Source organism: Hemiscyllium ocellatum, chromosome 25 (genome assembly GCF_020745735.1).
Source record: "Hemiscyllium ocellatum isolate sHemOce1 chromosome 25, sHemOce1.pat.X.cur, whole genome shotgun sequence".
Taxonomy (NCBI): domain Eukaryota; kingdom Metazoa; phylum Chordata; class Chondrichthyes; order Orectolobiformes; family Hemiscylliidae; genus Hemiscyllium; species Hemiscyllium ocellatum.
The window spans coordinates 570,431-594,302 of record NC_083425.1 but is presented as its reverse complement, the minus strand read 5'-3'; the positions used below and the strand labels follow the sequence as shown (position 1 = coordinate 594,302).

Here is a 23,872-nt window from a genome sequence, read left to right as displayed (position 1 = left end):
GGCTTGGTACTGATGCCCCGTGCTAGTGATTTTAGGAACAGAGAGTGAGTGCAGATGTGGCTGCAGGGCTGGTGTAGGAGGGAGAGCTTCCAATATGTGGATCATTGGGATACCTTCGGGGGAAGGTGGGACCTGTACAAGGAGGACGGGGTGCACCTGAATGGGAGGGGCACCAACATCCCGGGGGGAGGTTTGCTAGAGCTCTTCAGGATGGTTTAAACTAGATCAGCAGGGGGTCAGAACCTGAGCTACAGATCAGGTGCTAGAATAGGTCATGAACAGCCAGATACACCGCGCAGAGAGTCTGTGAAGAGGGAGGGGCATGTGATAGGGCAAAGATGCAGTCAGTCAGTGTGATGGCTGGAAGTGCGTTTATTTCAATGCAAGTAGTATCAGGAATAAGGATGACCAACTCGGAACAGTGGGTCCTAGTACTGATCTATGATGTTGTGACCATTACAGAGGCTTGGATCTCACAGGGGCAGGAACAGCTGTTGGAAGGTCCAGGATTTAGATGTTTCAAAAGGAGTTGGGGAGGGGGGAGGGGGGGGGGGGGGAAAGGAGATGAGGGAGTGGCATTGCTAATCTTGGATAGTGTCACAGCTGCAGAAAGGGAGGTCGTAGAGGAGGGTTTGGTACAGAGTTGGTATGTGTAGAGATCTGAAACTAGAAAGGAGCAGTCACTTTATTGGGAGTTTTCCACAGGCCCCCTAATAGCAACGGAGACATGGATGGGCATATTGGGAGACAGATTTTGGAAAGGTTCAGAGGTAACAGGGTTGTTGTCATGGGTGACTTTAACTTCCCTGATATTGATTGGAACCTACATAGTTCAAATAGTTTGGGTGGAACAAAGCTGATTAGAGGGAAGGCATGTTGGATCTGGTACTTGGCAAAGAACTAGGTCAGGTGTCAGATCTCTCAGTAGGAGTGCATTTCCGTGACAGTGATCCCAACTCCCTGACCTTTACAACACTCCTGGAAAGGAATAGGAGCAGACTCTATGGGAAAGTATATAACTGAGGGAGGGGGAATTACAATGCTATTCGGCAGGAATCAGGATGCCTAAATTGGGAACAGATGTTCTCATGGAAAAGTGTGACAGAAATGTGGAGGTTGTTTAGGAAGCACCTGCTGATTGTGCTGGACAGGTTTGTCCCCCTGAGACAAGGAAGGGATAGTAGGGTGAAGGAACCTTGGGTAACAAGGGATGTGGAACATCTAGTCAAGAGGAAGCAGGAAGATTACTTAAGGCACAGGAGACAAGGATCAGACAGGGGCTCTGGAGGGTTACAAGGTAACCAGGAAGGAACTGAAGAATGGACTTAGGAGAGTTAGAGGGGGCATGAAAAACCTTTAGCGGGTAGGATTAAGGAAAACCCAAAGGCATTCTACACTAATGTGTGGAACAAGAGATGGCCAGAGTGACAGTCGGGCCGATCATGGAGAGTGGAGGGAACTTGTGCCTGGAGTCAAAGGAGGTAGGGGAGGTCCTTAAATACTTTGCTTCACTATTCACCACTGAGAGGGACCTTGATGTTTCAGAGGACAGCGTGAAACAGACAAATTCACTCAAACAGCTTGATGTTAGAAGGAGGATGTGCTGAAAGTTTTGAAAAAACATAAGGATAGATAAATTCCCTGGGCCAGATGGGATATGTCCTAAGGTATCCTCACTGTCCACTGGAGTAGTGCCTGATGTTTGGAGGGGGCAAATGTTATTCCCTTGTTCAAGAAAGGGAACAGGGACAATCCTGGGAATTACAGACCAGTCAGTCTCACATTGTGGTGGAGAAAGCACTAGGGAGGATTCTGAGAGACAGGATTCATGATTACTTGGAAAATCATAGTTTGATTAGAGATAGTCAGCATGGCTTTGTGAGGGACAGGTCATGCCTCACAAATCTTCTTGGATTCTTTGAGGAAGTGACAAAACACATTGATGAAGGTAGAACAGTGGATGGGGTGTACATGGATGTTTAGCAAGGTGTTTGATAAGGTTCCTCATGGTACGCTCATTCAGAATGTAAGGTGGGCCCATGGGAGACAAGGGGTCATAGTAGATAGAAAGTATTCAGCCTGGAGCTGGGTGACCAGTGATGTTCCGTAGGGATTGGTTCTGGGACCTCTGCTGTTTGTGATTTTTATTAAATAACTTGGATGAGGAAGTGGAAGGGTGTGTTAGTAAGTTTGCCCGTGACACAAAGGTTGGTGGAGTTGTGGATAATGTGGAGGCTAGTTGTAAGTTGTAATGGGATATTGACAAGATGCAGAATTGGGATTGGGCTGATAAGTAACAGATAGAGTTCAATCCAGAAAAGTGTGATGTGATTCACTTCGGAAGGTCACATTTGAATGCAGAATACAGGGCTAGAGGCAGGATTCTCAGCAGTGTGGAGGAAGAGAGATCTTGGGTCCACGTCCATAGATCTCTCAAAGTTGCCACTGAAGTTGATAGGGTTGGTAAGATGGAGTAAGGTGCGTTGGCTTTTATTAGCAGGGGGATTGCAGAGGAGATTTATCAGGATGCTGTCTGGATCTGGAGGGCATGTCTTATGAAGAAAGGTTGAGGGAGCTAGGGCTTTTCTCATTGGAGTGATGAAGGATGAGATGTGATTTGATAGAGGTGTACAAGATGATGAGGGGCAGAGAGTGAGTGGATAGCCAGAGACCTTTTCCCAGGGTGGAAATGTCTATCATGTGGGGGCATAACTTTAAAGTGATTGAAGGATGATTAAGGTCAGATGTCAGAGGACAGAGAGTGGTGGGTGTGTGGAATGCAGTGGTAGTAGAGTCAGACACAATACGGACATGTAAGCGACTCTTGGCTAAACACATGGAGTTAGTAAAATGAAGGGTATGGAGGTTAGTGTGATCTTAGAGTAGGATAAAAGGTCAGTCCAACATCGAGGGCTGAAGGGCCTGTCCTGTGCTGCACTGTTCTATATTCTATGGAAATGATGTACCTCCCTGTTTTCTAACATTTCTTTTCATCTTCATTATCCTGAAGTAAGTGAACCTTTCAGCTGCAATGTCCCCTGGTGCACCGTGAATTGCATCTTTGCGTATTCTTCCACATTTACCCAGGGACCTGATGCCTGTCAGGCATCTCCCAGGATGTGGGATCAGATTTGATTGCTTCTGTCATTCCCCGCCCTCCGCAGAAACCCTGTTGGATTCTGGGTGATTACTGCATGATTAAAATGTTGTAACGGGTCATTGAACATGGATGGGATTTCCCACCACACAAACATTCTCCCCATGGGTGAAAGCGATGACTGCTCCAGGATGGAGTTTTGTTTGGGTGTTTCAGCGTGTGTTGAGAGTCTGGATCTCTGCAGCCAAGGACTGACAACACGTGAGAGTAACAGGTGTCAGCTGCAAAAACCCAAGCTGATAGCAGACGGTGTCTGGGCCTCCCTGGTGCTATTGGGAAGGTTACAATCTGCAGAGCTTTTACGTGGGGTAAACAGACACAATACTTTACAAGCAACAGCAGACCTACCTCCCCATGTCCCTCAGGGGATAGGGGATAGGGGCGAGGGGCGAGGGCATCTCTTTGGTCTGTGGCTGGTACATTCCCCCTCCTCCCCATAGTCTCCTTTTGCTACAACGCCCCTTCTCCTTCCCTCTCCCCACCTCCTTCAATTCCCAACATTTGGCTCCATCCATATCTTACCATATCCATATCTTTGTCAATGTCAGTCATGCGATCTTCAACAGTATTTTTGAAGTTCTTCAAATCATTTATCTCCAGCATCATCTCCTCCATCAAAGACATAGCCTGTAACACAGGCAGTACAATTAGAAATATTGATTTTGCAAACAACATTCCAACAGCATTGACAATCTCAGGCTGAGTAGAGTGACAGGTTCCCAGGTCCCATGGCCAGGTCCCATGGCCAGCTCCCTGTACTCCAGCCTTCCCCAGTTTGGTAAGAGCTGTGTGGCCTGGGGTGGACCAATTCAGAAGGCATCCAACTGAAACAAATCCTGCTGGAGATCACAGCAGGTCAAGCAGCAGCCATGGAGACAGCAGGCAAACGTTTCAAACATACTCTGATGGAACGTCATCGGGAGTTGAAACGTTAGCTTGCTCCCTCTCCATGACGCTGTCTGACCCTGATAAAGCAGCAGCACTCTGTAAACATGTGATTTCAATTAATCTGATTGGACAATACCCTGGTGCTGTGAGATTTGTGAAGCAGGGGGAAAGGACAGACCCAGTGTTGGTCAATATTCCACTGACAAAACTCAGCTCTTGGTCACAAGTTTCCAGATGAGAGCTAGCGCCTGGCGGGAAAGCTCATTAGGGGCAAATCTGGTTCCAGCAAAGAGAACTGACCAAAGGGAACGAGTGACCATAGTATGTCCAGATTCACATGGTGGGCAGAGGGTCAGAGACATGGGGGCAGGGGACTGGGGGGTCATGTCAGTGGGCTAGTGCTGCACAACTACAGGCTCATGTTTCACCATGGATTCCACCATGACAGGTGGGACAATCGGAATTTCATAAAAGGCTGGAATTAAAATTAAACTACTGGACAAGAACCGAGTAGCCATCATCAGGTTTGGTTAAAAAAACGGATTCATTCCTGCCCCTTAGGGAGGGATGTCTCTTGTCTTTCCCTGGTCTGGAATCCATGTGACTCCAGACACACAGCATTGGGGTTGATTCCTAATTAACAATGAGATTGGACAACAATGACTATATTACATGCATTAAAAAGGTAATTAAACAAGACAAGGGTTAATGGGGTTAAATAATATATTCAGATTGATAGGTTCTCAGACAGCCAGGAGACTTTCGATTGATGGGTAATTTTCTGATTGGCAAACTGGAATGAGGCAGATACTCTCGGGATTGGTGCTGCAGCCTCCAAGGTTCATATCAAATGGAATTGATTGGGTAACTCACGTCCAAGACACACGGGGATCCATGTCCAAGCCAAGCTCTTGGATTGAGCACAAAGTCCAGGCTGACACAGGGCACAGTGTTGCACTGTTGGAGATGTTGCACTGTTGGTGGTGTTGCATTGTTGGAGGTGCGGTACTGTTGGAGGTGCTGTGCTGGTGGAAGTATTGCATTGTTGGAGGTGCTGCACTGTTGGTGGCGTTGCATTGTTGGAAGTGTTGCACTGGTGGAGGTGTTGCACTGGTGGAGATGCTGCACTGTTGGAGATGTTGCACTGTTGGAGGTGTTGCACTGTTGAAGGTGCTGTACTGTTGGAGATGCTGTACTGTTGTAGGCGCTGCGCTGGTGGTGATGCTGTACTGTTGGAGGTGCTGCATTGTTGGAGGTGTCGCACTGTTGGAGATGCCGTACTGTTGTAGGCGCTGCACTGGTGGTGATGCTGCACTGTTGGAGGTGCTGCACCGTTGGAGGTGCTGCACCGTTGGAGGTGTTGTGCTGGTGGAGATGCTGCATTGTTGGAGGTGCTGCACTGGTGGAGGTATGCACTGTTGGTGGAGCTGCACTGTTGGAGATGTTGCACCGTTGGAGGTGCTGCGCTGGTGGAGATGCTGCATTGTTGGAGGTGCTGCACTGGTGGAGGTATGCACTGTTGGTGGAGCTGCACTGTTGGAGATGCTGCATTGTTGGAGGTGCTGCATTGTTGGAGGTGTTGCACTGTTGGAGATGCCGTACTGTTGTAGGCGCTGCGCTGGTGGTGATGCTGCACTGTTGGAGGTGCTGCATTGTTGGAGGTGTTGCACTGTTGGAGATGCCGTACTGTTGTAGGCGCTGCGCTGGTGGTGATGCTGCACTGTTGGAGGTGCTGCACTGTTGGAGGTGCTGCACTGTTGGAGGTGCTGCACTGGTGGAGGTGCTGCGCCGTTGGAGGTGCTGCGCCGGTGGAGATGCTGCACTGGTGGAGGTATGCACTGTTGGTGGAGCTGCACTGTTGGTGGAGCTGCACTGTTGGAGGTGCTGCGCTGTTGGAGATGCTGCATTGTTGGAGGTGCTGCACTGGTGGAGGTATGCACCGTTGGTGGAGCTGCACCGTTGGAGATGCTGCACCGTTGGAAATGCTGCACCGTTGGAGGTGCTGCACCATTGGAAATGCTGCACTGTTGGTCGTGCTGCACTGTTGGAGGTGTTGCACTGGTAGGGATACTGCACCATTGGAGGTGTTGCACCGTTGGAGGTGCTGCATTGGTGGAGGTACTGCACTGGTGGAGGTGTTATCTTCAGGTGGGATGTTAGACTGATGTTCTGCTAGTAAATCATCTCATGGCAGTATTCTGAGTAACAGTAGGAATCTATCTGAATGTTCGTGTCAATATTTATCCTTCAGTCAGCATCATAACAAATCGATGATCTGGTGATTAGTACTTTGAAAACAGAAAATGCTGGAGATCACATTGGCTCAGGCAGCATCCATAGAAAGGCTAACTTTTTAAGTCTCGATGTTTCTTCATTAGAGCTGCCATGAAGATAAGGAGGGGGTGACATTAATGCTGTAGCAGGGGTTGGGCTGCTGGGGTAGAAATGATGTTGATTGTGGAGTCGAACTCAATGTGGTCGATTAAACACAATGTAAGAGCAAACCCCTGCAGATGCTGGAATTTGTCCTGACAACAGAAAATGCTGCACATTCCGATCACTTCATGTGATCTGTCAACATCCTTTCTCCTCCAACAGTCCAAACCCTAATGCTTCCCCCAAAGTACAGCATAAATACTGCCCCCTCCGCACCTGCTCTGATGAAGAGTTATCTTGATTGCTGAGCTCGTTTAAACCCCCTCAAATAGGTTTGAGTATATTTACGATGAGTATATTTAAGGTTGAGTATATTTAAGGTTGAGTATATTTAAGGTTGAGTATATTTACGATGAGTATATTTACGATGAGTATATTTATGTTGAGTATATTTAAGGTTGAGTATATTTAAGGTTGAGTATATTTACGATGAGTATATTTACGATGAGTATATTTACGATGAGTATATTTACGATGAGTATATTTAAGGTTGAGATCAATAGATGTTTGAACTTTCAGGGAGTCAATGGATATGGGGAGCGACAAGAGAGAGTCTGAGCATTGGTCTTGACCTTGGCCCAGGACCAACTCCTATTTGAATTTCCTGGTGCTCCCAGGGACTTTCCCAATCACTTACACCATTAAACTTAAACAACACACAACATCAGGTTATAATCCAATTGGTTTATTTGGAAGTACTATATTTAGGAGCGCAGCTCCTTCGTCAGGTAGCTGTGCTCCTCCACATCATGGCTACCATTTTGCTTGCTTGTCATCTGAATGGTTGAGACAATTCTAAGTCACTGGCAGCGGTTGGCTCAATCCTGTTTTCTGGGGATTGGTCACTGCTCTTTGTGGTGAGATGAAAGTCTGCAGATGATGCAAAGCTTGGAATTGTCATAAAAGGAGAAAGTGAGGACTGCAGATGCTGGAGATCAGAGCTGAAAATGTGTTGCTGGAAAAGCACAGCAGGTCAGGCAGCATCTAATGAGCAGGAGAATCGATGTTTTGGGCATGAGCCCTTCATCAGGAATGAGGAGCCCTGAAGAAGGGCTCATGCCCGAAACGTCGATTTTCCATCAACACATTTTCAGCATTGTCATAAAAGGAAAGAATTTGAATCTGTTTGGGGATTGGTGACTGACTGTTTGCTAGGAATTGGTGTTGGTACCATCAATTCTGCTATTTTTATTATTAATTGGATGGAGGCACCATCAGTAATTTCCAGTTGTTATAAAGACCTTTGTGAGGGTTCAGACTGGACATGATGCTCAGACAAATTTTAATGTACCGGGAGACTGAGTTCATGGCTGGCACATGATATTTGACTTGGATCAATACAGTACTGTTTGTATGTCCAGGAGAACAGTCAATATTTATTTATTTATTGCCCTAAGTAGCTTGTTGCAAAGTCCAGTGAAAAGTGTTGCATAGTGTTACCACACTCTGGTGCCATCTGAAAACACAGAAATATAAACCAAAACAGAGAATATACAGGCAAAAAAAGAAGGAATAAAAGAATATCTAACCTTTCAATCCTTCTTCCGTTGTCATGGGCCCTAGGCCTTTTGGCCAGACACCCAGACCCACTCTTTGGCACCATTTCACCTCCATCACCACCCTCATCACTATGAGGCCTCACTGGCCCTCACCACTAGGCCTCATACTGGACTGGCCCTCACCACTAGGCCTCATACTGCGCCCAAACTCACTTCCACTATCTGCATGAATCTGTGCTGGAAACAGATGCTACCGGGAACCCAAACTCAACTCAGCCACCACCATGTGTCCGTGCTGTTGGACCCACTCGACACCGCAAACAATCTCTTCACCAAAAGGTAAATAAAACAAAAAAGAAGAGAAAGAAAAAAAAGGAGAAGAGAGGCAAAACCTAAAGCAAATGAGCCCTGGGCCCAGACGTCCTACTCCACTGCCACCAATATTCAGACACAGTTGAAGGAAAACATTAAGTTGGAGAAAGTCTGTGTCAATGAGCAATCTTCTGAATGTGCATTAGAGCAATGTTGTGATGCTACAGCTCAACAATACTGCGTGCATTTACAGGGTCACTGATCAGACATACTATCTCATCCCTGTAGACAGTCTTGATCAGGCCTCACTTGAAATACGGTGTCTTCATGTGAAGTATGATAGAGAGGCTTTGGAAAAGGTGAAGTGGAGAGGCACTGGAGTATTTCCCAGTATTTTCTGGTCACTGATACAAGCCACAGGTTCAGAAAGCAGCAAGGATGGCAAATGGTAGTTTGACTTTCATTACAACAGGGTTTGAATACAGGAGCAAGGAAGTCTAACTGTAGCTGGACAGGGCTTTGATGAGACCACATTTGGAATATTGTACGCAGATTTGGTCTCATTAACTAAAAAAAGATAAATACTTGCTATGGAGGGAGCACAGCAAAGATTCACCAGACTCATTTCCAGGATTGCAGGTTTATTTATGAAGAGAGATTGGGTTGACTGGATCTGTACTCACTGGAGATCCGAAGAAGGGAAGAGGATCTAATTGAAAGATAAAATTCTGATGGGGCTGAACAGGCTGATTCCAGTGATGAGGCTTCTCCTGGTTGGGGGGATCAATAACAAGGGGTTACAGTTCAGTTCAGACTGAGATAAGGAGAAATTTATTCCCCCAGAGAATGGCCTCCCCCTATTCAGCTGGAGTCTGGGCTGCACACATTAGGAAGAATGTTATTTCGGAAGAGATGCTCATATCCCAGAGAGAAAAAGGTTAGGGTTGGGGTTTTCAGGAACAGTGTCAGGGCTGAAACCTTTAGAGTGTAAAATATCTGCTGTGGGCCCAGATATTGTTCACCAACGTTGCTAAAACAGGATTAAATACCTGCTCCAGGTGGAGGATATGGAAAAGCAGTGGGCCTTGGTGTGGCATGGAGTGAAACATTAACTGCACAGTACCCAATGACCCATAACCACTGTGGGTCAAAGCCATCAAACATGTCTGAACAGCTCCAGCTACTTTGTACATGAGCCAGTCATTGAGACAGATTGACTGACAAACAGTTCACCAAGTACATTCTGTCCATATCAGAACCAAGGCACACTGTTGACATTCATTGTTGTCCTGTGCCCAGGAACTCAACAAGCACAGACATGTAACTCAAGAGCAGCTATTTCCTGTCCCACTAAATTCCTAAATCCCACCTCAGTTCGGAGGAACCTTACGTTCCAAACCTCAATGACATGGATCCCAGTTTCAACCACGAGAACAAAAGATGGAAGCCACAGGAGCTGGGAATTTACCCCCGACACACCTAAACAGAAATGTATTTGCTATGAGTCCAAGATCAATAACTGAGAATATTGCACACATCACTTTTGGAGATGACAAAGTGGGGGGGAGCTGGTGTTGGATTGGGCTGGACAAAGTTGAAAGGTCACACAACAGGCAAAGGCAGACCAGCTGTGCCAACTCTGCAGGGTCCTCCAGACTAACATCTGGGCACTAGTGTCAACATTGGGAGAGCTGTCTCACAGACGAGTCAAGGAACAGCCTGACACAGTCATACTCACGGAATCATATCTTACAGACAATGTCCCAGATCCCACCATCACCATCCCTGGATAGATCCTGTCCCACCAGCAGGACAGACCCAGCAGAGAGGGCAGACAGTGGGATACAGTCAGGAGGGAGTTGCTTTGGGTGTCCTCAACATTGACTCCAGACTCCATGAATGGGCAAGGAAACCTCCTGCTGATGACCATGTACTGTCCTTCCAAGTTGAACAACATTTGGAGGAAGCACTAAGGATGGCAAGGGCGCAGAATGTACTCTGGGTGAGGGACTTCACTGTTCACTAGCAGCACTACTGATCGAATTGACATTGGGAGAATAGCTGTTGGTGTGGCATGATGGAAGTTCATAGAATCATAGATTCCCTTCAGGGTGGAAACAGGCTATTCAGCCCAACAGGTCCATGCTGACCCTCTGAAGAGTATCCAGACCCTATTACTCTACATTTACCCCTGACTACTGCACCTAATCTACACAACCCTGAACACTACGGGCAATTTAGCATGGTCAATTCCCCTGACCTACACACCTTTGGACTGTGGGAGGATACCGAAGCACATGGAGGAAACCCACGCAGACACAGGGAGAATGTGCAAACTCCACACAGACAGTCATCTGAGGGTGGAATTGAACCCAGGTCCCTGGCGCTGTACCGGGTCAAAGTTTATGATATATTATTTTCTTGGGAACTTGGATTCTAAAGCGATTCTAAAGCTGATGTCACAAGGAATTAAGGGCTACGGGAGAATGCTGGTAAGTGGAGTTGAAATGCCCATCAGCCATGATTGAATGGCGGAGTGGACTCGATGGGCCGAATGGCCTTACTTCCACTCCTATGTCTTATGGTCTAAAATAGGATTTTTGAGTTTCTGTTCTGTGAAGGTGACTTGTTTTGAAAGGATCAGAAAGTCACTTTTTTTTTAAACAGCAGTCAGGACAACATTTCCAAGAAATCATTGAACGTTACTTGCTGAGATAATTACGGCTTATTGTTGATGTGATGTGTTTATCACCTACAGCAAGGCAGAAATGCAGAGGCCACAAGGGGGTGAATTCACTAGAACAGCTTCATCCCAGATGAAGTGCAATGCAGTTTTGGCAATCTTCAGGCCATCAGAGCTGGGCAGAAGTCTTGAGCTGTTTTATCAGCCCTTACTGCTTTTCCTTAGAGTCCGGTAAGAAACGTCGGTGATTTAGTCAGTGTCTGTTTGTCCTTAGTAGAGACAGAGAGAATTATACCTAATGAAAGTGCAGAAAGTCACTGAAAGGAAACATGTGACCTCCTCAGTTGAACAAACCGTTCTGAACTGGAGACAGTAATGATACTGCATTGGGTGGAGTGTCTCAATAACCTGATGTCTAGTGAGTGACCACAATGCTAACTAAATAGTAAATATAAACCTCACAATCTACCAAGGCAGGTTTCACTCTGGAACCAGACGTGAGGAGATAGTGGGGCCCCTAGCAGAGATACTCGTATCATCTATAAATACAGGTGAGGGGCTGAATGGCTGGAAAGTGGCTAATGTTTGTTTAAGAGGGGAGGTAAGGAAAAGTCTGTGAAAAGTGAGTCTGACTTAGATGGTGGGTTATTTGTTGCAAGTGATTCTGAAAGACAGGATTTAAATGGATTTGGAGAGGCAAGGAATGATGAGGGATAGTCAGCACATGGTTTTGTGCAAGGGAAATCATGTCTCATAAACTTGATTGAGTTTCTTGAGGAAGTAACCTAAAAGATTGGCGAGAGCCAAGTGGTAGACATTGTATATTTGGATTTTAGTAAAGCCTTTGACAAGATTTTGCGTGGTAGACTATTTAGTAAAGTTAGATTAATGGGATTCAGGATGATGGGTTTGCCAATTGGATACAAAATTGGCTCAATGGCAAAAGACAGGGAATGATGGTGAAGGATTGCGCTTTGGAGTGGGGGCCGGTTACCAGCAGGGTCCCACTCCCAGTTCCCGGATCAGTGCTGACTCAACTTTTGCTTGTCATTTTGTATAAATGATTTGGATGAGAATAAAGTAGGCAGGGTTAGTAAGTTTACAGATGACACTAGGATCAGTGGCGTAGTGGACAGTAGAAAAAGGATTTCTAAGATTACAAAGAGATCTTCTCAATTGGGCCAATGGGCTGAAGAGAGTCAGAAGGAGTTTAATTTGGATAAATGTGAGGTATTACATTTAGGTAAAACAAAGACAAGACTTATACAATTGGGTAAAGTTGTATAACAGAAGAATCTCGGGGTTCAGATACATGATTCTTTGAAGATTGCATCATAACTAGACAGAGTGATTACAACGGTGTTTGGCAGGTGGGCGCCATTGCTCAGACCTTTGAGTTTAGGAGTAGGAGTTTATGTTGAGGTTACACAGAATATTGGTGAGGCCTCTTCTGGAGTACTGTACCCAGTTCTGGTCAGCCTGTTTAAGAAGGATATTATTAAACTGGAGAGGGTTCAGCAGAGATTTACCGGGATGTTGCCAGGATCGGAGGGTTTGAACGACAAGGAGGGGCTGGGATTGGCTGGGACTTATTTCAGTGGAGTGAAGGAGGTTAAGAGATGACCTTATAGAGGTCTATAAAATAATGAGGGGTATGGAGTGGTTTCCCCAAGGCAGATGGATTTCAAGACTAGAGGGCATGTTTGTAAGTGAGAGGAGAGAGATTTTAAAAAGACATGAGGCACTTTGTTTTTAAACAGAGAGTGGTTCTTGAGTGGACTGAACTTCTCGAGGAAGTGATAAATGTGGGTACAGTTACAAGAATTAAAAAACATTTTGATAAGTATATGAATAAGAAATGTTGATCAGTGAGATATGGGCCAAGTGCAGGTGAGACTAGTTTAGTGTGAGATTATGTTCAGCATGAACTGGTTGGACCGAAGGGTCTGTTTCTGTGCTGTCTGACTCTGTGACCAGTATTACCGTCAGCTGGCATCATGACACATGCTGGAGGAGGAAACCTTCATTTGTTCAGATGTTCAGCCTCACTGTGGCACTATCACCATGCTAAATGGGGCAGATGGCAGACAAATCTAACCATTCAAAACTGGGCATCCATGAGACACTGTGGTCATCAACAACAGAATTTTATTCGACCACAATTGGTAACCTCGTGGTCCAGCAGACCCCCATTTTGCCATTGATCTCAAGCCAGGGGTTCAACATTGGTTTAATGAGGAGTGTGGATGCCAGGAATATGACCAGACTGAAGCAATCATCCAATCATCGGATTAGGTCAACATTCAACATTCTACAAACAGGATGTTCTCCACCTGAACCACACTTTCCAAAGCTACGCTAAATGTGAGGCAGTTGTGATCACTGTCACCAAAGTGTTCTCCCACCGTGAGATCTGACACTTGTCCTGGCTCGTTGCCAAGCACCAAATCCAAAATGGCCTCTCCCCTCGTCGATCTGTCTACATACTGAGTAAGGAAACCCTCCTGAACATCTGACAAAAATGGCTCCATCCAAACTATCTGCACTAAGGAGGTTCCAGTCGATATTGGGAAAGTTGATATTCCCTAGGAGAAAGTGAGGACTACAGATGCTGGAGATCAGAGCTGAAAAATGTGTTGCTGGAAAAGCGCAGCAGGTCAGGCAGCATCCAAGGAGCAGGAGAATCGACGTTTCAGGCATAAGCCCTTCTTCAGAAAGTTGAAATCACCCAGAACCACAGCCCTGCTACTTTTGTATTTTTCCAGAATCTGCCCTCCTATGAGATCTTCAATCTCTCTACTGCTATTAGGTGGTCTGTAGAAAACCCCCAATGTGGTGGCTGTTCCTAACTTCCACCCATACTCTCTCAGTATACAAACCTTCCTCAACAACCTTCATTTCTGTAGTTGTGATGCACTCTCTGATTAGCAATGCTACCCCCCCCCCCCCACCTCCTCCCCCCCTCCTCCTGCAGCCCTGTAAACTGCAGGAGATGGGTACAATTGAAATTTGGAGCTTATTCAAGGAACAGTTACTGTGTGTCCTTGATAAGAATGAATCTGTCAGGCAGGGAGGAAGTGGTCGAGCGAGGGAACAGTGGTTTACTAAAGAAGTTGAATCTCTTGTCAAGAGAAAGAAGGAGGCCTATGTAAGGATGAGACATGAAGGTTCGGGCGCTTGAGAGTTACAAGTTTGCCAGGAAGGACCTAACGAGAGAGAGCTAAGAAGAGCCAAGAGGGGACGAGGAGTCATTGGCAGGTCGGATCAGGGATAACCCTAAAACTTTCTACAGTTAAATCAGGAATAAAAGAATGATTTGAGTAAGATTAGGGCCAATCAAGGATAATAGTGAGAAGTTGTGCGTGGAGTCCGAAGAGATTGGGGAAGCGCTAAATGAATATTTTTGTCAGTATTCACACAGGAAAAAGACAATGTTGTTGAGGAGAATAGGGAGATATAGGCTACTAGACTAGACAGGATTGAGGTTCACAAGGAGGAGGTGTCAATAATTCTGGAGAGTGTGAAAATAAATAAGTCTCCTGGGCCAGATGGTATTTATCCCAGGATTCTCTGGGAAGCCAGGGAGGAGATTGCAGAGCTTTTGGCTTTGATCCTTATGTTGTCATTGTCTACAGGAATAGTGCCGAAGACTGGAGGATAGCAAATGTGGTTCCCCTGTTCAAGAAGGGGAGTAGAGACAACCCAGGTAATTATAGACCAGTGAGCCTTACTTTGGTTGTGGGTAAATTGTTGGAAAAGGTTATAAGGAATAGGAATTATAAACATCTATAAAGGAATAATTTGATTAAGGATAGCCAGCACAGTTTTGTGAAAGGTGGACTGTGCCTCACAAATCTTAGTGAGTTCTTTGAGAAGATAACCAAACAGATGGATGAGGGTAAAGTGGTTGATGTGGTGTATATGGATTTCAGGAAGGCGTTTGATAAGGTTCCCCACGTTAGGCTATTGCACAAAATACAGAGGCATGGATTGAGGGGAACAGCGGCTTGGATTAGAAATTGGTGAGCTGAAAGAAGACAGAGGGTGGTGGTTGATAGGAAATGCTCATCTTGGAGAGTTCAGTTACTAGTGGTGTACTGGAAGGATCTGCTTTGGGGGCCACTGCTGTTTGTGATTTTTATAAATTACCTGGATGAGGGCATAGAAGGCTGGGTTAGTAAATTTGTGGATGACACTAAGGTCAGTTGTGGATAGTGTTTAAGGATGTTGCAGGTTACAGAGAGACATAGATAAGCTGCAGAGCTGGGCTGAGAGGTGGCAAATGGAGTTTAATGTGGAAAAGTGTGAGTTGATTTACTTTGGAAGGAGCAACAGGAATAAAGAGTACTGGAGTAATGGTAAGATTCTTGGTCGTGTAGATGAGCAGAGACATCTTGGTGTCCATGTACATAGATCCCTGAAAGTTGCCACCCAGGTTGATAGGGTTGTTAAGAAGGCATACAGTGTGTTAGCTTTTATTGGGAGAGGGATTGAGTTTCGGAGCCACAAGGTCATGCTGCAGCTGTACAAAGCTCTGGTGTGGCCGCACCTGGAGTATTGTGTACAGTTCTGGTCATTGCATTATAGGAAGGATGTGGAAGCTTTGGAAAGGGTTCAGAGGAGATTTACTAGGATGTTGCCTGGTATGGAGGGAAGGTCTTATGGGAAAGGCTGAGGGCCTTGAGGCTGTTTTCATTTGAGAGAAGGTTGAGAGGTGACTTAATTGAGATATTTAAGATAATCAGAGGGTTAGATCGGGTGGACAGTGAGGGCCTTTTTCCTCAGATGGTGATGGTTAGCACAAGGGGACATAGCTTTAAATTGAGGGATGATAGATATAGGACAGATGTCAGAGTAGTTTCTTTATTTAGGCAGTAGTAGGGGCGTGGAACACTGCCTGCAGCAGTAGTAAACTTGCCAACTTTAAGGGCATTTAATTGGTCATTGGGTAGACATTTGGACGAGAATGGAATAGTATAGGCTAGACAGGCTTCAGATTGGTTCCACAGGTCAGCGCAACCATCGAGGGCTGAAGGGCCTGTACTGTGCTGTAATGTTCTGTGTTCTGCAGCCCTGTAACATCCAGTCACAAATGAGGGTAATTACTCAATGCTAGTAAAACCATCACATTTGAACCATAATTTCCGGAGACAGTTCCACCAAGACAGAATGATGTCTGGGGTGGGGTGGGGGGGAGGTTAGCTGAATTGTGCTTTAGACAGTGTGACCCAGGCTCCAGGGACATGGCTATAACCGTCCTCCCGGTTTAAAAATGAGGCCAGTGAGTAATGAGATCAGGTGATCTGAACTTGGGTTTTCAATGGATGCAGGTTGTAGAAGGACAGTAAAACATTGTCTCTGGTGTGGACACCATCATCTTGTAGCTAAAAGCAGCAGCCAATCTAAACTCAGCAAGGTCTATAAATAACAATTGAGATAAGGAACTAGTTAATGGTGGTGGTGCTGGCTCACGGCTGGATGTTGCCAGGATACCAAAACAACACCAGACTCTTTTTAAAAAAAAACCCAGAATGTTTTCCATCAATCTGCAGAGGCAGAAGGGGTCAGTATAACATGTTGTCTGAGAAACAAGAGTGCTTGTTTACTGTACTGGAGTGACAGCCACACCATGTCCCCTCAGGACATTGCAACAGAACTCTGAGGCATACAGAGCGTCAATCACTGAAACAGGCTGATAGCATTCAGAGCTGGCAGATAAAATCCCTGTGGGACAAACCCATTACAACAGGAAACACATCATGGGGATCAACATGTCAAAAAGACAGGTAAACAAGACTTAAAAATGGGAATGTGTTTGTGACTCAGCTATTCACAACTTGTGTGAATAATTAGATGTGGGGATTAAATGTACTATTTATCATCCTAAATCCAAATTAGTGAATGATACCAAACTAGTTGGGAGTGGGAGTTGTCTACAGGTTTCAGACACTTTGAGGGGGATTTAGAGAGGATAAGTGAGTGGGCTAAAAATCAACAGATGGAATACAATGTGGAGAAATGAAAGGTTATCAACTTTGGTAGAAAAAAATATAGAGAATGTTAAATGGTGAGAGACTAAGGAAGTGTTGAACTTCAAAGAGACTTGGTCCTTGTTCATGACTCGCTGAAACTTACCATGAAGGCACAGAGCTTTTCAGAGACCACATCTGGAATACTGGGTATAGCAGCAGGTGAAGGAATATGGGTAACGCCAGTGAGTTAATAGCCCAGAATTCCAGGGTAATGTTCTGGGAACAGGGATACAAATCCTACCATGGCAGATGGTGAAATTTGAATTCAATCAAAAAAATCCAGAATAAAAAGCTAGTCTAATGGCAACCATGTCATAAAAACCCATCTAATTCATTCATGTCCTTCAGGGAAGGAAACCTGCTTTATCTGGTCCGGCCTACATGTGACTCCAGACCCACACCAATATGAGTGACTCTTAACTGCCCTGTAGGCAATCATGAGTAACAATGCTGACCTGGCCAGTCTCACCCACATCCCCTGAACAAACTGGGGGAAAACAAAACATCAGCCTTGGCAGACACTCCAAAGGATAATCCAAAGATTCTACAAGTAAGTTAAGAGCAAAACAGGGACGGAATACGGTTCCTTAAAGATTAATGAGGTCGGCTATGTGTCAAACCACTGGAGATGGGAGAAACACTAAATGAATATTTTGGATCAGTATTCACCATGGAGAAAGGTTTGGAGGCGAGGGGACTCAGGGAAATAAATACTGATGTCGTGAAAACAGTCCACATTACAGATAGGGAATGCTGAAAGTCTTAAAAAACATAAAGGTGGACAAATCTCTGGATCAAGTGCATTCCAGGACATTGTGGGAATTTGGGAAAGAAATTGCAGGGCCCCTGGGAGAGATTATCTACACCATCTACAGCCTCAGGTGAGGTGCTGGAGGACTGGAGGGTGCTAATGTTGTGCCTTTAGTTTAAAAAGACCCAAAGACACATCTACCAAACACTTCTTCAGCAAGGACAGTATCATCAAGCTGGTGGCCCTATGCCTTCCCACCCACTTCACCTTCAACAACAAAACCTACAGCCAAACCAAAGGAACACCCATGGGATCTCCAATATCAGGGTTCTTAGCAGAGGCAGTAATGCAGAGACTTGAACAAACAGTTCTGCCAACCATCCAACCCAAACTCTGGGTCCGCTACGTGGACGATACCTTTATCATTGCTAAACGAAACAAATTAGAGGAAACCTTCAAGACCATCAATAATACCCTTACGGCATAACATTCACTAAAGGAGGAAAACAACAAACTGCCATTCCTAGATGTCCCAGGAGAGCAAACAGTCAATGGGCAACTTCAAACCAGCGTCTACAGGAAAACAACACGTACGGACCAAATTAGATTAGATTAGATTCCCTACAGTGTGGAAACAGGCCCCTTGGTCCAATCAGTCCACACCAACCCTCAGAAGAGCAACCCAACCAGACCCATTCCCCTCTGACTAACACACCTAACCTATGGGCAATGTAGCATGGCCAATTCACCTGACCTGCACATCTTTGGGCTGTGAGAGGAAACCAGAGCACCCAGAGGAAACTCACACAGACAGTCACCCAAGGCTGGGATCGAACCTGGGACCCTGGTGCTGTAAGGCAGCAGTGCTAACCACTGAAACACTGTGATAAATACTCAACTACAGAAGCAGTCATCCCAACACCCACAAACAAAGCTGCATCAGAACATTATTTCAATGATCCACCACACACTTGCAGCACAGAGGAACTATGAAGAGCAGAGGAAAATCATCTATACAGTGTATTCAAAAAGAATGGGTACCCAATGAACACAGTCCGCTGATTTCTCAGCAACAAACCCAAACAAGCAGATAAAACCCGTCCAGAAACCCTCGCCACTCTCCTCTACATCAAAGACATCTCAGAAATGACTGCCAGACTACTCAGACCCCTTGGCATCATGGTAGCCCACAAACCCACCAACACACTAAAACAGCAGCTAATGAACTTGAAAGACCCTATACAGACAACAAGCAAAACTAATGTCATTTACAAAATACCTTGGACAAACAGGCAGAAAATTAGCCACCAGGATACATGAACATCAACTAGCCACAAAAAGAAATGACCCTCTCTCACTAGTACCCTCACATACAGATGAGGAAGGACATCACTTTGACTGGGACAACACATCCATCCGAGGACAAGCCAGAGACACACACTAGAATTCCTAGAAGTATGGCATTCCAACTGGAACTCTATCAACAAACACATTGACTTGGATCCCATCTACCACCCCCTGAGAAAAAGAACAGGAAATGACATCACCAGAAAACATGACATCACTAACCCAAGGAAATCTAAACATATAAATAGAAAGTGGGTCATATCAACAGCGTTTCACCAGAGGCTCACTGATGATATTACCTAGTGTGGTGACGAAACGTCTGAAAATGAACCTTCCAACCTTCCAACTTAGTGAGCAAACCTACATCCAGGTGTTCAACAGGGATCGGTGCTGGGTCCACTTTTGTTTGTCATTTATATAAATGATTTGAGTGAGAATTTAGGAAGCATGGTTAGTAAGTTTGTGGATTACACCAAAATTGGTGGGCAGTGAAGAAGATTATCTAAGATTATAAATGGATCTTGATCAACTGGGCCAATGGGCTGAGAAGTGGCAGTGGCTAAACGTGATGTATTGCACTTTGGTAAAACAAACGCAGGCAGCACTTATACAGTTAATGGTAATGTCCTGGGTCAAGCTTTGGAACAGGGACCGAGGAGTTCAGATACATAGTTCTTTGAAAGTTGCATCACATTTCAACAGGGTGGCTAAGAAGGTGCCTTCACACTTGCCTTCAGTGCTCAGACCACTGAGTATAGGAGTTGGGGGTGTCATTGTTAAGGTTTTACAGGACATCAGAGAGACTGTTTCTGGAGAACTATTTACAGTTTTGGCTGCCCTGCTATGAAAGGATATTATTAAATTGGAGCAAGTTCAGAAAAGATTTACCAGGATGTTGCCATCTGGATAAGTTGGGATTTCTTTCACTATAAAGGTTATAAGGTCTTGAGGAGCACAGATAAGGTGAATAGCAAATGTCTTTTCTCTAGGGCAGGGGAGTTCAAAACTAGAGGGCCTTTTTTTACAGGGAGAGAAGAAAGATTTAAAAGGGACCTAAGCAGGAACTTTCAAACAAAGAGGCTGGTTGGTATGTGGAAGCGAGCTGCCAGAGGGAGTGCAGGTACAATTACAATATTTAAAACACATTTGGACATGCACATGATTAGGAAAAGGGTGAGACGTAAATGGGCCAAACACAGGCAAGTGGGACTAGTTTAATTTGGGAAGTTTGATTGGCACGGGCACATTGGACCAAAGGGCCTGTTTCCTTGCTGTATGACTCTATAAACCCATGAAAGGGAGTACAACAAAGGTTCATGTAAAATCATAGAATCCCATACAACATCGAAACAGACCATTTGGCCCACCACATCCACACCGACTCACCCAGACCCACCCCCCTACTCTATCCCTGTAACCCTGCACTTCCCATGGCTAACCTAACCTGCACATCTTTGGACTGTGGGAGGAAACCGGAGCACTTGGAGGAAACCCACGCAGACACGGGGAGAATGTGCAAACTCCACACAGACAGTCACCTGAGGTAGGAATCGAACCTGGGTCCCTGGTGCTGTGAGGCAGCAGTGCTGACCAGTATATACAATAATTATGAGGAGAGGAGTCTTGGATTTGGAGAGGAGCTCTTCCTCACACGATGAGTATAGTAATTAAAAATGATTAATTAATTATGATTGCATTGAAAATAATTGCATTTCAAAGACATGTCAGAAGTAAATTATTGCAACGAAGTGAAAAGATAACAGTTAATCATTCAGAAAAAACAGGAGATCAAGCAGCTACCAGCCACTGGGTCTGAGAATTGGGGAAACACAGAAATGTGTGAGTTTTCCAGAGGGGCATGACATGGGGATGAAATGTTAGCTGAGTGTAGATTTACAATAAGTTGAATTCAGAATCACCACCAAAAGTGAAGGTTTTGATTTCCTTTTAAATAATTTTACTGACGTGGGATTTTTGACAAGGTCAGCATTTGTTACCTGTTCCTAATTGCTGTATATTAAGTCCTTTCAGAGGGTAGTTAAGAGACAATCATTGTTGCTGTGGATATAGACGAAGGAACTGAGGGCGTTGTTGCTAAGTTTGCAAATGACACAAAGATAGGTGGAGGGACAGGTAGGTGTTGAGGAAGTGGGGAGGCTGTAGAAGGACTTAGACAGGCTAAGGGTGAGCAAAGAAGTGACAGATGGAATATGATCAGGGCAAGAGTGAGGTTATGCACTTTGGTAGGAAGAATAGACTATTTTCTATGTCTAAATGGGGAAAGGCTTTGGAAATCTGAAGAGTAAAGGGATTTGGGTGTGCTCATTCAGGATTCTCTTAAGGTTAACGTGCAGGTTCAGTTGGCAGTTAGGAAGGCAAATACAATGTTAGCATTGATTTCGAAAGGAATAGAATACAAGAGCAGGGATGTGCTGCTGAGGCTGTATAAGGCTCTGGTCAGACTGCATTTGGAATATCATGAGCAGTTTTAGGCCCTGTATGTAAGGACAGATGTGCTGATGTTGGAGGGGATCCAGAGGAAGTTCACAAGAACAATCCTGTGGATGGAGGGCTTGTCATATGAGGAAAGGTTGAGGATTCAGGTTCTGTGCTCAATGGAGTTGAGAAGGATGAGTTGTGATCTCATTAAACCTTATTGAATACTGAGAGGCCTGGATAGAGTGGATGTGGAGAAGGTGTTTCCACGAGTGGGAGAGACTAGGGCCCAAGGTCGCAGCCTCAGAGTGAAGGGATAACCCTTTTGAACTGAGATGAGGAGGAATTCCTTCAGCCAGAGGGTGGGGAACCTGTGGATCACATTATTGCAGAGGGCTGTGGAGGCCAAGTCATTGAGTATATTTAAATCAGACATAGATAGATAGGTTTATGATTAATAAGGGGATCAAAGGTTATGGGTGAAGGCAGGAGGATGGATTGAGAAATATTGGCCATGATTGAATGGCCGAGCTGATTCTGACTAAATGACCAAGTTTATGGTCAGGTAAAACTGGCAGATTTCTATCCCAAAAGAACATTATTTTTTGGCAGCAATTATTTATTTATATATGGGATGTGAGCGTCACTGGCTGGGCCCAGCATTTATTGCCTGTCTCTAGTTTCCCCTTGAGAAGGTGGGAGTGAGCTACCTTCTTCTACCGCTGTAGTCTACCTGCTGTGGGTTAACCCACAATGCTCTTCGGGAGGGAATTTCAGGATTTTGACCAAATGACAGTAAAGGAATGGCAATATATTCCCAAGTCAGGATGGTAAGTGGTTTGGAGGGGAACTTGTGGAGGGTTCCCATGTCTCTGCTTCCCTTGTCCTTCTAGATGGAAGTGGTCATAGGATCTTTAGTGAATTTCTGCAGCACATCTTGTAGATAGTACACACTACTGCTACTGAGCGCCGGTGGTGGGGGTAATGGATGTTTGTGGATGTTGTGCCTGGATGGTGTCAAGCTCCTTGAGTGTTGTTGGGGCTGCTCCCATCCAGGCAAGTGGGGAGTATTCCATCATACACCTGACTTGTGCCTTGTAGATGGTGGACAGGCTTTGGGATGCCAGGAGATGAGTTACTCGCTGCGGTATGCCCAGCCTATGACATACTCCTGTAGCCATTGCATTTAATTGGTAAGCCCAGTTGAGTTTCTGATGAATGATAACTCCCAGGATGTTGATAGTGGGGGATTCAGAAATGGTATCATAATTGAATGTCAAAGGGTCGTGGTAATATTGTTTCTGGTTGGTAATGATCATAGCCTGGCATTTGTGTGGCATGAATGTTACTTGCCACTTGTTGGCCCAAGCATTTGAACACAGACTGCTTCAATATCTGAGGAGTTGTGAATGGGGCTGAACATTGTGCAATCATCAGTGAACATCCCCACATCTGACCTTATGATGGAGGGAAGGTCATTGATGAAGCAGCTGAAGATGGTTAGGCTGAGGACACTACCCTGAAGGACTCCTGCAAAGATGTCCTGGAGCTGAGATGACTGACCTCCAAAAACCACCACCATCTTCCTTGTGTCAGATATGATTCTAATTGATCACATTGCTGAGTTGACCATGAAATTAGCTTTTAATTCCAGTTTATTAATTGAATTCAAATTCTATCAACTCCCATATCTTCAAAGCAATTAACTTGTGTCTCTGGACAGTTTGTTCCAGTTACAATACCATGACCTCAACACCACCCATTGGAAGGGCCAGAGGCAGCTGTGAATATGAAGACCTCCAGGACTCCACTCAGAGAATGAGAGAGGGTCTTGGACAGTTGCATCAGTGTTGTAGGGTGGAATCTGGGAATAAATGAAGATCCCTCCAGCTGGAGAATCAAGAATGAGACTCTGATACAAGATGAAAGAATACCTTAAGAACCAATGGTGACCATGCCATTGACACAGAAGGTTGCTGCTCACAGTCCACTCTGTGCTTGATCCCTGTAGATCTACTAAAGGAGATTTAAAAAAACAAGAAGCTATAGACCAGTTAGCTTAATGCCTGTGTTATTGAACAAAATGTTATGTCTATAATAAAGAATCTAATAGAGCATTTAGAAATAAATAAAAAGATCAAGGACAGTCAGCACTGTTTCATGAAGGGGAAATGGTATCTGACAAGTTTGCTATAATGTGAGGTGCTAACAAGCAGGATAGATAAATGAGAAGTGGTAGATGCCACATTTGGATTTTCAGAAAGGTTTTGATAAGGTACTATATCGCCATCTACTTAAGATGAAAGTCATTGGTGTTGGCAGCTGTATATT

The 23,872-nt window shown here is 45.1% G+C and overlaps 1 protein-coding gene across 1 annotated transcript in view; it reads right to left on the bottom strand.

Moving 5' to 3' along the window:
* LOC132827883 (uncharacterized) overlaps nt 1-3,987 on the bottom strand; it is a 79,583-nt gene extending 75,596 nt beyond the window's left edge. The window contains exon 1 of the mRNA XM_060844646.1: nt 3,680-3,987. Coding sequence (XP_060700629.1) covers nt 3,680-3,832 — 153 coding nt within the window. The 5' untranslated portion in view covers nt 3,833-3,987. The remainder of the gene's footprint in view (nt 1-3,679) is intronic.
* Between the last annotated feature and the right edge of the window lie 19,885 nt (nt 3,988-23,872).